Raw genomic sequence first — 14,597 nt, 5'->3', positions numbered from 1 at the left:
TCAGCACCGCCTTTATTCACCAGCAGCTGTTGGCTGCCTGTCTGTCTGTCTGTCTGTCACAGCGAGCTGTATGTCAGACTGCTGTCACAATAAGAAAATCACGGTTCTGTTCAGTCATCAGGAAAATCAATCACCCAAAAATGGAAGGAAAATGCAGTGACATGATTCTATGGAAACTAAGCGCCAGAAATAGGCACTGATTGCTATTGATTACGTTATTACCTTTTTATTGTGTTATTTGTCTCATATTCACCTTTTCATTGTGTTATTTGGAGCTAATGTCAAACGGAGCGGTGTTCAGTTTCTCCCATCATCCCCTTCCTCCATTTCAGCACTGGCGCAGGGCAGGAGGAGCAGGTTTCCTTGTCTGTTTTGCTGGGCTTGGCGATGCCTGCAGAACCCTCGGGTCTGGTGGCCCCATCAGCTCCTGTGGCCCATCTGGACCTGACGGCTTCCAGCTGAACACAGCTCCCAAAGGCTGTGGGAGGGACAATCTGCAGCTGAAAACTGGCAAGATCACAGAACCAGAGGCTCATTGAATGGCTCTGGTTGAAAGGAAGCTCAAAAATCATCTGGTTCCAACCTCAGATCCCTCCCAATCCAAGCCATTCTATGAGTCCATGCTTCTATGATTCTATGATCTAAGTCACAACAGGTGAAAGCACAGGCAGCCCCTCCGCGCAGATGGGAGTGAGATAAGGGTACACCAAGGAGTGCATCGGGTGAATCAGTGCCCTCAGTGAACCACCTGAGGCATCACCACCCCAACCACAGTGATGCGTGTGCAGTCGATGCCTCCTGCTGGCGCTCGGGGGCTTCCCTGGGCCATGGAGGTGCCAACAGGGGCCGCTCCATTGCCTTCACAGCAGGACCTGATCCAGCTTTCTGTGATCCCCGATGGGGAGGAATCTGGGAGCTCCGAGGTGACCAGCGGACATTCCTGCTGCAAACCCTTCTGCTGATTTCGTCTCCTTTCCAATTTTAGGAGAGAGTAATGTGTTTATGGGACTGCTTCTCCTCCTGAAACCTGCAGAGACCCCAGCCATGCCAAGTATTGAGTGCTGAGGTCAGAGGAACCGCAGCCAGAACCTCCCCGCTGCCATGGCCCCAAAGTGGCAACCTTCAAGAGCCTTCAAGGACCCTCAGGGACATTCAAGGACCCTTGAGGGCCTCTGGGGGCCTTTGGGGACCTCAAACACGTCAGGGCAGGACAGAGTTCCGTGATGTGCCATTTATGGCTTCCCACTTACGAGGCACACTGGGGATTTTTATTAATTACCATTTACTAAGACACAGTGATGACGGCACTGAGACGCAGCGAGATCATTAAGCTTTGCTACTATAATTTATTACTCACTACAGCCTGCAGATGAAGAACAATTAATAAAGGACTATTGAAAGCAGCAGTAGAAATGAATGTAAATGTGGCACTTGAACATGAACACATCAGGCTTTGTTCACCCTGAGTGCTGCGCTCCATCTCCCTCCAGTGAAGCACTCAATGAAGCTGAAGAGCATTCCCCCTCCCAGCTCAGAGCCTGACTCAGCACCCGAAGCACAACAAGCTCATGCAGGTTATTTAGCTAACATTTTAACCATGTTATGAATATAAATCTTTCCGACCAACTGGCTAATACCCCATTATGCATGCCCCTTTGGGCACTAATTGCCCAGCTGGTGATTCATTGACCCAAGGACATTTTGCCATGAGATCTGTGCCCTGGCACAGCCAGCACCTCCTTCCAGGGCTGGGGGCTGTTCAGCTGTTCCTGGAAAGCCAGAGGAGCAGCAGAATCCCTGCTGTGAACCCATCCAGCCTGGTCTTGAGTGCTTCCGGGCGGGGGACATCCACAGCCTCACTGGGCAACCTGCTCCAGTGTCCTGTTGCAATTCTTCTCTGTGCATTTTCCAATACTTGGCTTGGAAGCACTTTGAAGCTGGGTCTATTGCTTTGTTTCTCACCTGCGCAGCTTTTGCTCCACGCGGTCCCACTGCTCCCTAACTCCTGGATGGGCAGTGATAAGAGAGGCCATTCCCAGCAACAGGCTCCAACTTGTGTGCTCCAAGCACACACGCTTGTGGCCAAACAGCTGCTGTGCTTAGAGGTAAGCGCACCCCTCAGTTCATCAGCAAGGAGAGGCAACAAAAGGGAAGCAGAGAAGAAGGCAGCAGGAATAACCACAGAGCTGAGACTCCATGGAGCTGAACTGTCTCTCAATAGTGAACCTGGATGGAGGGTCAGCTGCCACTCGAGCTGGTCTGAAGTCTTTTGGGAGAACCTCTGCAGCAGAAGGGTTTGTCTCGTGCTTTGGGCAGGGCTGGGGGGACCCTGCAAAGCCTCTTGCAGTCACGAGCACCCAGGATCTCACCCCAACGTCCGTGCTGCTGTGACAGCCCTGAAAACCCCAAAGCATCTCATTGCAGCCTGAATGTATTCATGCTCTGGCTACACCAGCTTGCTCTCCTGCCCTGTTGTTTTTGATACAGTGCAGTGTCCTATCAGAGATCACGTGGGCTGCTCTCTGTAAATACTCTTTGCTAAGAGAGATACAAAAATGCTTTGAGAACAGCAATACAAGCAGCATTTCCACCAGCTCTGTTATCACTGCTGCTAAGCAAACAGCCCTGAGTGCACAGACCTTCATTTCCGCTGTGCCCCTCACAGGCTTCCCAGCTTTGATGAAAGCACACACAAAAAATGAAACCACAAAGAAAAAAGAAATGTGATGAAAGTGCCACGAATTATTAGTATTATTTTTAATTCTGAAACAGTGGATCTCTTTCTCTCCTTCTCTTGAACTTGCGTCACTGGGAGGCCTGGAATGAATCAAGGTTGGGTTGCTGTATCCCTGCCCGTCTCATCCTAATCCATCTCATGCCCCTGGCACCACCTCACAGCACAGTTCCTTGGGTCTCATGGCTGACATGGAGCAGAGCATCCCGGCTCCTGGCACTGCTGTGGGAGTGGGACTGAGGGATCAGCACCAGACACAGCCCCCAGATCACTGCATTAGGAGGGCTGTGGTTGCTGCCCAGATGAGGATGGTTTCACTGGTCAGGATGCAGGAATCTCCCGAGCTCAACACAGGCACAAAATTGTCTCCAAGCAGGGGGTAGAAAACATGGACCAGAGAGCAGGAATGATGCAGGGGGGACAGGCAAGCCTTTATCTCAACTCCCCACCCAGTAAAACACAAAGAAAAGATGAAAGAAAGGTCTCCAGGTTCTGGTGCATTCTCCACTCTGCTTCATCCTGTGGGGATTGGAGATTGTGGCACTTAACCACTGAGCCAGAATGGCCACAGGGACCCCGCCGTCAGAACAAGACAGCTGGGCAATCCCACTCACCTAAGTAACTCTATGCAGAGCTCCAGGTGGAAGGGTGCAGATGGAAGGACCACTGTGCTTCCCTCCATGATGGGAGCAGACAGAGCCATGGCTGAGGTGCTTCCAAGGGACTGAGAAGCTCCAGATACACCTGGTGCTCACTCTGCATCATTGCACTGAGGCAGATTGCCACCAGAACACACTATGGCTGGTACAACTGGTCTGTAGACCAATGTGAGGAGTGAGAAAATGTTGGACAATGCTCTCCTGGTGTTGAAGGATAAATGGAATGTATGGCAACAAAATGGTGGGCTATCAAACAGCAGGATGGGAAGAAAGGATGCACACGTTACACTGAGCACTGGTTTGCTGTGAAATGCTTTTGTAAAGAAAGAAAAAGTCCCTATGGGATGTGAGGATTTATGACACCATTGTCTACCTGCAGTTTGCTGTGGAGTCCTGAGTGCGGTATCGGACATTGTGGTTTAATGGACATTTCCCTCATCTGACCCGTGTGTCCCATTGCTGCTGGATGGAGCACTCAGGGGCAGCATCTCCAGGAGAAGGCAGTAGCAATGAAGGGGCTGATGGGCCAAGCCCAAGTATCCAGAAACCCTCCAGCTTCTCCAGAGCCACGTGGACAAACCCATCACCCCGAGGCGAGAAGTGCCACCACACCTCACGCTGCCTTCCAGACCCCATCCCGTGTCCCATTGTCCTCAGCAGCGGCTCCCACAGCCAGGACGGGGACACAGCCCTGCAGGGCAGAGCAGGCGGACCACGCGCTCACGGATCTGCCGCGTCCTCACTCCGTACACAATGGGGTTGAGCATCGGTGGGACCACGACGTAGAGGTTGGCCAACAGGATGTGGACGTGGCCTGGAATGCTGTGGCCAAAGCGGTGGGTGAGGAAGGAGAAGAAAGCAGGCGTGTAGAACATGAGGATGACGCAGAGGTGGGAGCCGCAGGTGCTCAGGGTTTTGAGGCGAGCCTCGGGGGACGGCAGCTGGAAGATGGTCCTGAGGATGAGCCCATAGGAGATGGCGATGAGCACCACGTCCAGCCCAGAGGACAGCAGAGCCGTGGTCAGCCCGTACCAGACGTTGGCCCTGATGTCGGCGCAGGCCAGGCGGGCGATGCCCATGTGCTCGCAGTAGGTGTGGGGCATGACATTGTGCCCGCAGTAGGGCAGCCGCTTCAGCAGGAAGATGGGAGGGAACATGATGCAGAAGCCGCGGAGCACGGCTGTCAGCGCGATCTTCCCGATCACCGAGGGGGTGAGGGTGGACGTGTAGCGCAGCGGGTCGCAGATGGCCACGTAGCGGTCAAAGGCCATGGCCAGCAGGACGGACGACTCCACGATGAAGCTGAAGTGTGTGAAGAACATCTGAGTAATGCATGCGTCGAAGGAGATTTCTCGGGCGCTGAACCAGAAGATGGCCAGCATTTTAGGCACTGTCGTGGTTGAAAGCATCAGGTCGGACACAGCCAGCATGGCGAGGAACAGGTACATGGGCTCGTGGAGGCTTCGCTCCGTGGCAATGACAAAGAGGAGGACGGAGTTGCTGAAGAGTGCAGTGATGTACATCAGACAGAAAGGGACAGAGATCCAGATGTGGGACTCCTCCATGCCAGGGATTCCAGTCAGGACGAAGGTGATGGGGTCAAAGCTGCTTTCATTGAGCTCATACATGGTGCTGCTGCTCCCGGTGTCAGCCCAGTTCTGCTTAGTAAGGGAAAGAGTGAAGGATAAATAATGCCGTGTGTTAACCCATGGCCACCCACCAACACGTGAATGCTGCTGTGTGCAACGTCCTCTTTGCAGCTGGTCTCCAAATGGAGCCGTTCCTGAAGCTGAGGGCCTCACTTGGTGCATTTTGCTACACAGAGGAATCCATTCATCTTTTTCTACCAGCCCTCATGAACTGCGTCTGAAAGAAAAACATCTCCATCCTTCCACATGAACTGTGCAACAGGTTGGGTCCTGCTCTCCATCTCATACGGTGTCACAGGAAGGCACACAGAGTCATCATGGCCTGTTTTATGGTGGACAGTGGGCAGCTGTCAGCCCCACCTGATGAAACACTACAATGGCTCCAGCTGTTGGGTCAGCTTCTGAGAGCTCCTTGTTAGGAATAAAACCAGCTCTGATGCTGCCAGGTGTCCTGGGTGAGGCTGACACACAAACACCACCCTGAGGGTTGTGACCACCCCTGAACTTCTGCTGGACAGATTTCCCCCTCTATTTCCACCCACACAAACTTTTTGATCCATTTGCAAATGATATAAAGTGTTTTTTCATAGAATCATGGAATCATAGAATGGCCTGGGTTGCACAGGCCCACAGTGCTCATCCAGCTCCAACCCCCTGCTGTGTGCAGGGTCACCAACCAGCAGCCCAGGCTGCCCAGAGCCACATCCAGCCTGGCCTTGAATGCCTGCAGGGATGGGGCATCCACAGCCTCCTTGGGCAACCTGTTCCAGTGCGTCACCACCCTCTGCATGAAAAACCCCCTCCTAAGATCCAATCTAAACCTCCCGTCTCACTTTAAAACCATTCCCCCTTGTCCTTATCCTCCCATTTTATATCCCTGGCCCATCCCAGAGAGGCTACAAAGAGCCAAACACAGGCAGCCATGCACAGGAGTGCAGGACTTCCCCAGACATCCCAGGCACTGCAGCCATCCCATGCTGACTGCAGAGAGCCCTTATCCCTCTCAGAGGTACAGAAGCAGACTTCTCTCACCTGTCAGCTCGCTGCTTTCTGCTCCTTTCAAGCAGGAATCCTTGCCCAGACGCCGATGCTGGCACAACTCATCCCATAGGGTCAGCCCAGCTCCCAGCTGAGCCCCAATGGCTGCTGTGTGAATCCCCCCTTGGCCAAGGGCTGTGTTTAAATTAAACCTTCCCCTCCCAAACCACAGCAGGAGCTGTGGTGTTCTGTGGGCATTTAAACTGCTCTGCATTAAAGATTAACCAGAAGTGAGCCTGCAGGTGAGTGAAGGCATTTCCTGCTCTCCACCATTTGCATTGCGCTCCCATTCACTGCACACTGAGTCTGCTTCACCCTGCTGGGGGGCCCTGCACCATCCCACCAGGTGCCTGTTGGCTTCTTGTGCTCTGAAACCTCCCCAGCAGCCTCCAGCTCTAACTCTGTCTCTGTGGGAGAGGTTCCTCCCTCCGACTCCAACCCATGGTCAATGATCTGCAAACAGCGGAGCCGCGTTGGTGCGCTCACACTGCACAGCAGCTGCAGAGCTCTCTGCTCAGGTTGAGCTGCTGGTCTGGGCCAGCATTGACCAGAACACCAGACCTGCATAATTCATAACACATTGTCATTGCAAAGGCATTTATACGTACAAGATGGAGGCCAAATAAAGAAACTGGAATGACAGCTTTGTCTGAAGGACGCCAAAAAATACTAAAAGATGATCTCAAAACACCTGCCTGCATCTGACATGTTGAAGATCCTGTCATGTAGCAGAAAAACGAGCCTGCAGTCATAAGGACTCTGTGAACTGATGATTGCTTTCCACCCAGAACCAAAAATTGAGAGTAATTGTGTTCTTCTTGGATGAAACCGAGCTGTATGAATTCTGTACAACTTGGCTTGCAGTGCAATGCCCATCATTCAGTGATTTCTTGCACGGTTCCACTGCTGTACAGCCTCAGGCTCAGAGCAATGATGTGTATACGTGTAACCAATGCAAGTGGGCAGCAGAGATACACTCAGTATTTCCAGCAGCTGCACACCAACACTGAGAGCTTCCCCCCGTGCTGCTCCACTGCCTTCTCTGCCCATCACCTGCCCTGCTCCACTGCCTCATCCTGCCTCTCTTTTGCCCACCTCCTGCCCTTCTCCCACCCACCTCCTGCCCTTCTCCCACCCACCTCCTGCCCATCTCTTGCTCACTGCCCACTCATTGCCTGCCCTTCTCCTGCTCTTCTCCTGCCCATCTCCTCCCCAGCCCTCACTGCAGCAGCTCTGCATCTTGTACCATCAGTACCAGTCACACTCAGTTCTGCTCAGGTTCCTGTCAACGTTTGCTGTAACTTTCCAGTTTGGATCTGCTGCCAGAGGGACCAGTGCCCCACAGCTCCAAGCCCAGGGATGGGCAGGAAGGGAACACCAGGACTGTGAGGACCAGCCCCACCAGGAGGGCTGGAGCTGCTGCTGCCTCATGGGTTCTGGGGCAGCCCTGTCCATCTATGTACATCAAACCCCACCCCAGTAAACAAACAGTGGGGCACAGTCTGTTGGAGGTCGGCAACGAGCAGAGTGCTGCTGGGGTCAGTGCTGGGTCTGGTCCATCCAGCATCACTATATATATATATAAAAGGTCTGGGCAACAGGACAGGGCACACCCTTTGTACACCCACAGACAGCATGAAACAGGGCCCCTTTGGGGCCGGCACCACGTCTTGGACGCTGGAAGAACTCCTTGTGCTCCGGAGTGGACTCTAGAGGTCTCTGTGTGGTAAGAAATGCTTCAGGGCCGCAGCGCAGGCACTGGGCTCCTTCCACGAGTGATCCTGCAGCAGCAGCACTGAGTGCCATTGGGGTGAATGTGGAGGGCGAGGGGCTCCACAGCCTGGCATGGAGAGGATGCCAGCCCCCAGGTTTGCAAGGCACATCGTGGCACAACCCCATTCAGATCCTCATCATTTCCTCTGGGAAAGGTTGTTTGTGTAGCATGCACTGCAGTTCCCAAACACCATCACTGCCACCCACAGTGCACACACGTGTGTGCTCACATTGAATACAGACCCTCGGTGCTGGGTTTGGACCTTGGCAAAACATCGGGGCACCTCTGCAGCTCTGTGCCCAATGGAGCAGTGCCTGGTGAGGGACCCCTCTTTTTGCTGCTATTTTCCCCTCTTCACCCTCCCCCTCCTCAGTGAAGCCCCCCCTGCAGCAGGGCAGTGGGGACACACAGGCTGTGTGCACCCTGTGCTCCCTGCCCAGCATCACCTGCTTGCATTCCCAGGCCCAGTTCAGCCGGCGCTGCCAGCTCTGCTAACACAGCCATTGTGCCATTGTTTGAAGGCTCTGCAATTATCGCTGTTTATTTCACAGTCCTCGTCCTCCCAACATATGCTTTTCTCCCCGCTCTGTGGGTGCAGAAATCACAGCACAGCCTGGATGAGACCTGGTTCTGCTCTGGTGCATCCCCAGCACAGCAGAGCTCCATCGAGTCCCTGCTGATGCTTTTGGCATTTCTCACCCACAGCCGCTTGGAGCCACCGTTTCCCCAGGGCTGAGCACTTTGCCATCACAGCGATGAGGTCCGTGTGGGACCCAAACAAACACCGCCCCACACCGGGAGCAGTGGGTCAGGGTGAGACGCAGCACTGCAGCGCTGGAGGTCCAGGAGGAGCTGTGTCATTGGCCCCTGCCTCCTCCAGGCCATTCCCTGATGCCTTCACTGCCCAGATGTCTGCAAAGCAGAGGAGAAGCCAAATACCTTTGGGAGCAGACTGCCCTCCCCATAGATCCTGCCCCACACCCAGTGCATCCGCCCAGGGCCCAGTCTGAAGCCACGGGGAAGATCTCAGCACACACACTCCAAAAGGCACCTCGGCAGTTCAGCTCTCGTTTCACCACTGGACTTGGTTCTTTCATCTCAGTTTCCAAAGCAGAACACTAAGAAATGTCCCATGAAGAGATGAGAGGCACGTAGAGTTGAGCTCCACATCACCAAGTTGGCTGCATTTGTTGGAAGGGAATTGCTCACACAGAAGTGCCCAGGAGGAGCCATCTCCCACTCACAGACCAGGGCTGGGCTGAGCTGTCCTGGGGGGTAAAGCTGAAACCCCCAGCTCCGCATGCTCAAATGTTTGCTTTGTGGCTGCATTTCCAACCACAGAACTCACTGAGTGATGCCCAGTATATATTTAACCTTTAAGTGTTTTCTCTCTGGGAGAAGAGAGGAGGCAGAACACGGTGCTCACCGCTCACGATAGCTCAACAGCAAACATCACACAGCCTTGAGGTCAAGAGAACAGAAATGTAGAGAAGCAGCAGCACGGATGCTCCAGAGATGCTATTTTTGCTCCCAGGACCATCTCCCCTTTGAGAGCTTTCCCTGCATGACGTGGAGATCCCACAGCAATAGCCAAGTTGCTGGGCAGGGTCATGCCAGCAGCAGCACGTTCTGCTCCAACCTCACCACTCTCCAATTGCCATGGCACAATTATCAGCCCCACTGACCATGAGCTGCGAAAAGGTTGGAGAGGTGTTGGGTGACCCATCCCTGGAGGCACCCATGGTCAGGGAATGGGGCATGGAAACACAGAAAGGTTTGAGTAGGAAGGGACCCTTAAAGGCTCAGTTTCCCTGCAATGAATTGGAACAGCCACAGCTCCATCAGCTGCTCAGTGCACTCGGTGGTGTTCCACTGGAAGATGAGCATTCCCCTGATGGCTGTTGGGATGGATGCCCACAGGCCAAGCCCTCCATCCAGACATGGTACGTGCTGCAGTGCACTTCAAGGGGAGAAGCACTGCTGCTCCAGATGCAGAGCCCTTATCTGCACATCTCATGCACCCATACCAAAGCTCCATCACTCTGGCCATCACCCCAGGGCAGGCAGATCTCGTTGGGCTGCCCCAGCCACCTGCACCTCACCAGTGCCCCAGGACCCAGCAAGGACCTGCATAGAGATGGAGCTGTGGTGCACATCAACCCCATGAAGGGTCTCACAGGTAACATCTCTCCCCTGGTCCCCAGTGGCTCCCTTAGCAAACAGCCCTCCTGTGGCATGGTAGAACCACTCCATCTATCAATGCACCCACAGTCTACGTGGGTCCCAGCAGAGGCTCCAGCCCATCCCCTCAGAGGGCAGAAATGGGATCGCTCTCATTTTGGGTTAGATGAGGTGGGTCAGTGGTTGGACATGATGATCTCGGAGGTCTTTTTCCAACACTGATGATTCTATTGTAATTCTGGCTTTCCAAGAGAAGATCAAAAAGAACAGATCAGTGAAACAAGGAAGAAAACCACCTCAAAGCTATCAGAAACAGAGGTGGTTTCATGTGCTTTTGTTGTAATTATTCCTGGTGCTGCAAGCACCACTTGTTTTCATTTCCATGGCTGCTCCTTTGCACTTCCTTAAGCAGGTTAACCACTGCATCTTATTGTTCTGGGGAATGTTCTCAGTTCACTTTTTCTGCCCTTATCTGATTTCTCCCCCCCAACATTTACTGCTCTCTTCTGACTTCATTATCTCCTAACTAACAGTCAGTCTGTGTGGCGCAGAGCAGGAACCATCTACAGGGCTACAGAGGGATCCTATGGGGCCTTTGTAAGCCTCATGTCCACCTGAGCACCACTCATCCAGTCACAGCATCACGGAACCATGAAGGCTGGAAAAGCCCCCCGAGATCCCTGAGCCCAGCCCAGCTCACCCCACTGCTCCCATTGACCGCACCCCTCAGTGCCACATCTCCACCCGACCCTGCTCTGCCTGGAGTGGTCCCAGGAGATGATGGATGATGTCCTGGGAGACCATGATGATGTTGGATAATCTTAATGGACTTTCCAACTTTCATCTCTATGATTCTCTGTCCCAGGAGGTGATGTGTATGTACCCTCCCAGGAGATGATGGATATTGTCCCAGGAGATAGAATCATAGAATGGTTTGGGTTGGAAGGGACCTTGAAGATCCTCTAGTGCCAACCCCCTGCTATAGGCAGGGACACCTCCCTCTAGGCCAGGTATTGATTATGGTATTGATGACTAGGTACTGATGATGGTATTGTTCCAGGACATGATGGATCCTGTCCTCAGTCTGTCTTAGGGGATAAATAGCAGCCCCTATAATGGGATCTGAAGTCCTGTGGTGCTGCCGGGTCCCATCCCATTTGGCCTTCAGTCCACATGGCAGCCCCAGCTGTCCTCACTCCCCATGAAGGACAGGGACAGAGTGGAGGACGGGGATGGGGATGAGAACAAGGCCAGGGATGGGAGTGGGGATGGGGTTGGGAATGGAAATGGGGATGGGGATGGGATGGGGACAGGAAGGAGATATCACCATGGCCCCATTGCCCAGGTGCTCACAATCCCTGCTCCCATTGGAGGGGACATTTGGTGGTTTTCAACAATTAAATGTTCAGCAAAGCTGAAGGTATCATGATTTTCATCCTATCCAAAATTTCTTATAGCCAGCAGAGATCTAATCATGCACTAATCAGACTGTTAAGCTTCACTCTCCAAAGAATGCCAGGGCCATTATCTCCTAATAACTTCAGCAAATTTTAATTAGACCAGAATGTATTATCTATAATCCCCTTGCAGAGGAAGCGACGTCCCCACCAGAGACAGACCCGGGGGTGCAGGTACAGCTCAGTGCCCGTCTGTCTGTCTGTCAGCCAATGAGCAGAGCTCAACTGTGGCCACAGCTGCGGGTCTGGGAGCACAGGAGCTGAGGGTCCTCAAGTGGAGGATGGAAACGTTCAGAAATGAGATGGAGCCACGTGTGATGGAAGCGCAGAGAACCGAACAGCAGCACATGTGCGTCAGCAGTGCTGCAATAGCATCAGGAAACAAAGGGAGGGCTGCAGTGCCCCTGATGGATGGCAATGGGCTGAGAGTGTCCCGGGAGCTGCGTGGAAATAAAGCCCATGAGGACACTGAGACCAAAAGCTGCGGGCAGGAGAAAGGAGCATTGAGTGGCAGTGAGTTCCCCCGTGGCCGGAAGAGCTCCAGACTCAATTGAGTTAACAAATTAAATTCCTCAAGAGATAATGAAATACACAAAGTGGTATCCAACATACAGAAGAGTGAACACAGCTCTGTGCCATCCCAGCTCCGTGTCATCCCACTCTGTATCACCCCACTCTGTGCCACCCCTGCCTTGGAGCTGCCTGCCCTGGGTGGGGGCACACAGGAGGGGCAGAGCTCCATGGGGCCGAGAAGCAGTGGGAAGTTCAGGCTCAGCACATTATGGGGCAGCAGAGCAGGGGGTCAGTGCTGGGCAGATGATCTGAGTTTGGACACAGAGCTGCTAAACCTCATGCTGTGCTGAGCGACTCATACATGGCCTCCATCACTCATACTGCTGCAGTTTCTGTACTGATAAATGTTTGGGATGGTATGGGATGGGATGGGATGGGATGGGATGGGATGGGATGGGATGGGATGGGATGGGAGGAGGATAGAATGGGGAGGGGGAGGGGGAGGGAGAGGGAGAGGGGGAGAGGGAGGAAGAGGAAGAGGAAGAGGAAGAGGAAGAGGAAGAGGAAGAGGAAGAGGAAGAGGAAGAGGAAGAGGAAGAGGAAGAGGAAGAGGAAAGGATAGGATAGGATAGGATAGGATAGGATAGGATAGGATAGGATAGGATAGGATAGGATAGGATAGGATAGGATAGGATAGGATAGGGTAAGTAAGAATATAATAGAATAGAACAGAACAGAACAGAACAGAACAGAACAGAACAGAATAATACAATCAGTGAATGGTTTGAGCTGGAAAGAACCCTTAAAGTCCATCAGCTCCCCACCATGAACAGGGACACCCACAGCCCCATCAGTGCTCACAGCCCCATGCCCTGACCTTGCATGTCTGCAGGGACGAAGCATCCACCATCTCTCTGGGCAAGCTGTGCCACTGCCTCACCACCCTCATCGTAAATAACATCTTCCTTATATTCAATCTAAACCTGCTCTCCTCTTGTTTGAAACCATTTCCCCTTGATAGAACAGGATAGAATAGAACAGAACAGTTGGAAAGGATCTACAAAGATTATCAAGTCCAACTCCTTGACCACTTCAGGGCCAGCCAGAAGTTAAAGTATGGGAGCATTATCCAATGTCTTCTGCACACCAGCAGGCACTGAGCACTTCTCTAAGAAGAAGTCAGCCCCAAGGACTGAAGCTCCGGGTGGAGGCAGTGGCACTGCAGCTCTGTGTGTCATGCTGTGGATGGGAGCATGATGGCACCTGGCAAAGAAAGTGGCAGCTCAGGAGCAGCACACCTTGACCAAACGCATCCTGACACGGAGGCATGAATGGAAATGCTGCTTGCATGGAGCAGCAGCTGGTGCTGGGTGGTCATACAGGAGCACTGCAGGCCCCATTCCACTGCTCACAGGTGGATGGAGCTGCTCCAGTGCTGAGCCAGGGCTGTCCCACAGGGCAGTGTTTATTGGATCTCACCCGCTGCAGAGGAAATGTCTTTCATTACTGGGCAGGTTATTGATTTGATCTGTGCTCTGTTTTGCACTGTGGCTTATATTTCTCACTGAGCACAAGCTCTGTTTTGAAAGCCCTGTAAATTATCAGTAGGTGAGCAAACACAGCGTGCTGGCTGCCCCTATAGCTGATGGGACACCTCACTCGTTAAGCTCTGCACCATGCTGAGCACACATCTGTCCCTCTGCCTTGCCCCTCTCATCACCCTGAGTAGTGCTGCTCATGGCTGGGGCCGCTGCTGGCCAAGAAAATAGGATACCCCATGTCCCATCCAGCAATGGGAAGTGCCCTGCAGTGGTGCTGCATGGAGGGGCACATACACAGCATGGCCTCCAGTTGCATCAGGGGAGCTGCGGGTTGGGTGCTGGGGAGGGTTTCTGCTCAGGGCAGTGGTGATGCAGCAGAACAGCAGCCCAAGGAGTGGGGGGGTCACCAGCCCTGGAGGTGTGTGGGGATGTGGCACTGATGGATAATGGATGAGGGCATGGAGGGAGGGCTGGGGGTGGGATCCCAAAGGGCTTCTCCAACCATAACCAGCTTAGCATTGTATGATTCTAAAAACAAGGAAAGGGCCTCTTAATGATGCATTTCACCTCTCTGTGTGTTGTATCAGCTGCACCACATCCTGCCCTTCCAAAAGGAGTCGTGTGCAGCCAAAATACACAGAGAGGGTGAGGGAGGTGCGGGGGGGCTCCCAGCCCCTGACAGCACACAGGGACCCCCAAAGCCCCCCATGTCTGGCAGAAGTGCTCTGCTCTGGGAACGGGGCAGCCTGCAGCGCCCATGGCAGCCTCACACAGCAGTACGGGAGGTGGCAGCAAAGGGGCTCAGGAATTGCAGACTGAGGTCAGGCTGAAGGCTGGCAGGTGAATTTCCCATAGCACAGCGACTGAATTGAAGAGAGCAGGGAATGGCAGGGAGGGAATGAGGAGATGAAATAAGTGCAGCGTGGAAAAATCGATTCTCCTAATGAGAGAATTAATTCCAAAATGTATCTGACCTTGAGACAGTTGGATGCAGAGAGAAAGTGGATCACCCAGAAGCTGCAGCAATTAACAAAATGAGGGGAGAGGGGAG

At 53.3% G+C, this 14,597-nt stretch overlaps 1 protein-coding gene and 1 long non-coding RNA gene across 2 annotated transcripts in view; both read right to left on the bottom strand.

Annotated features, from left to right (window-relative positions):
* Window positions 1–39: 39 nt before the first annotated feature.
* Window positions 40–7,136, bottom strand: LOC107308606 (olfactory receptor 52B2-like). The gene is made up of 2 exons (XM_015852609.2): window positions 6,075–7,136; window positions 40–5,051 (listed from the first exon to the last, which is right to left on the bottom strand). The coding sequence occupies exon 2, from the start codon at window positions 5,019–5,021 to the stop codon at window positions 4,047–4,049; it is 975 nt and encodes a 324-aa protein (XP_015708095.2). The 5' UTR covers window positions 5,022–5,051; window positions 6,075–7,136; the 3' UTR covers window positions 40–4,046.
* Window positions 7,137–11,564: 4,428 nt separating this feature from the next.
* LOC107308609 overlaps window positions 11,565–14,597 on the bottom strand; it is a 7,132-nt gene continuing 4,099 nt past the window's right edge. The window contains exon 3 of the long non-coding RNA XR_001552857.2: window positions 11,565–11,932. This is a non-coding gene — a long non-coding RNA (uncharacterized LOC107308609). The remainder of the gene's footprint in view (window positions 11,933–14,597) is intronic.

Source organism: Coturnix japonica, chromosome 1 (assembly GCF_001577835.2).
Source record: "Coturnix japonica isolate 7356 chromosome 1, Coturnix japonica 2.1, whole genome shotgun sequence".
Classification (NCBI taxonomy): Eukaryota; Metazoa; Chordata; class Aves; order Galliformes; family Phasianidae; genus Coturnix; species Coturnix japonica.
Note: the sequence above shows the minus strand (reverse complement) of the source record. Positions and strands in the feature narration are given on the sequence as shown.

Bases quoted from the DNA above. Each gene is read 5' to 3' on its own strand.
- LOC107308606 (XM_015852609.2), bottom strand. From the start codon at position 5,021: ATGTATGAGCTCAATGAAAGCAGCTTTGACCCCATCACCTTCGTCCTG.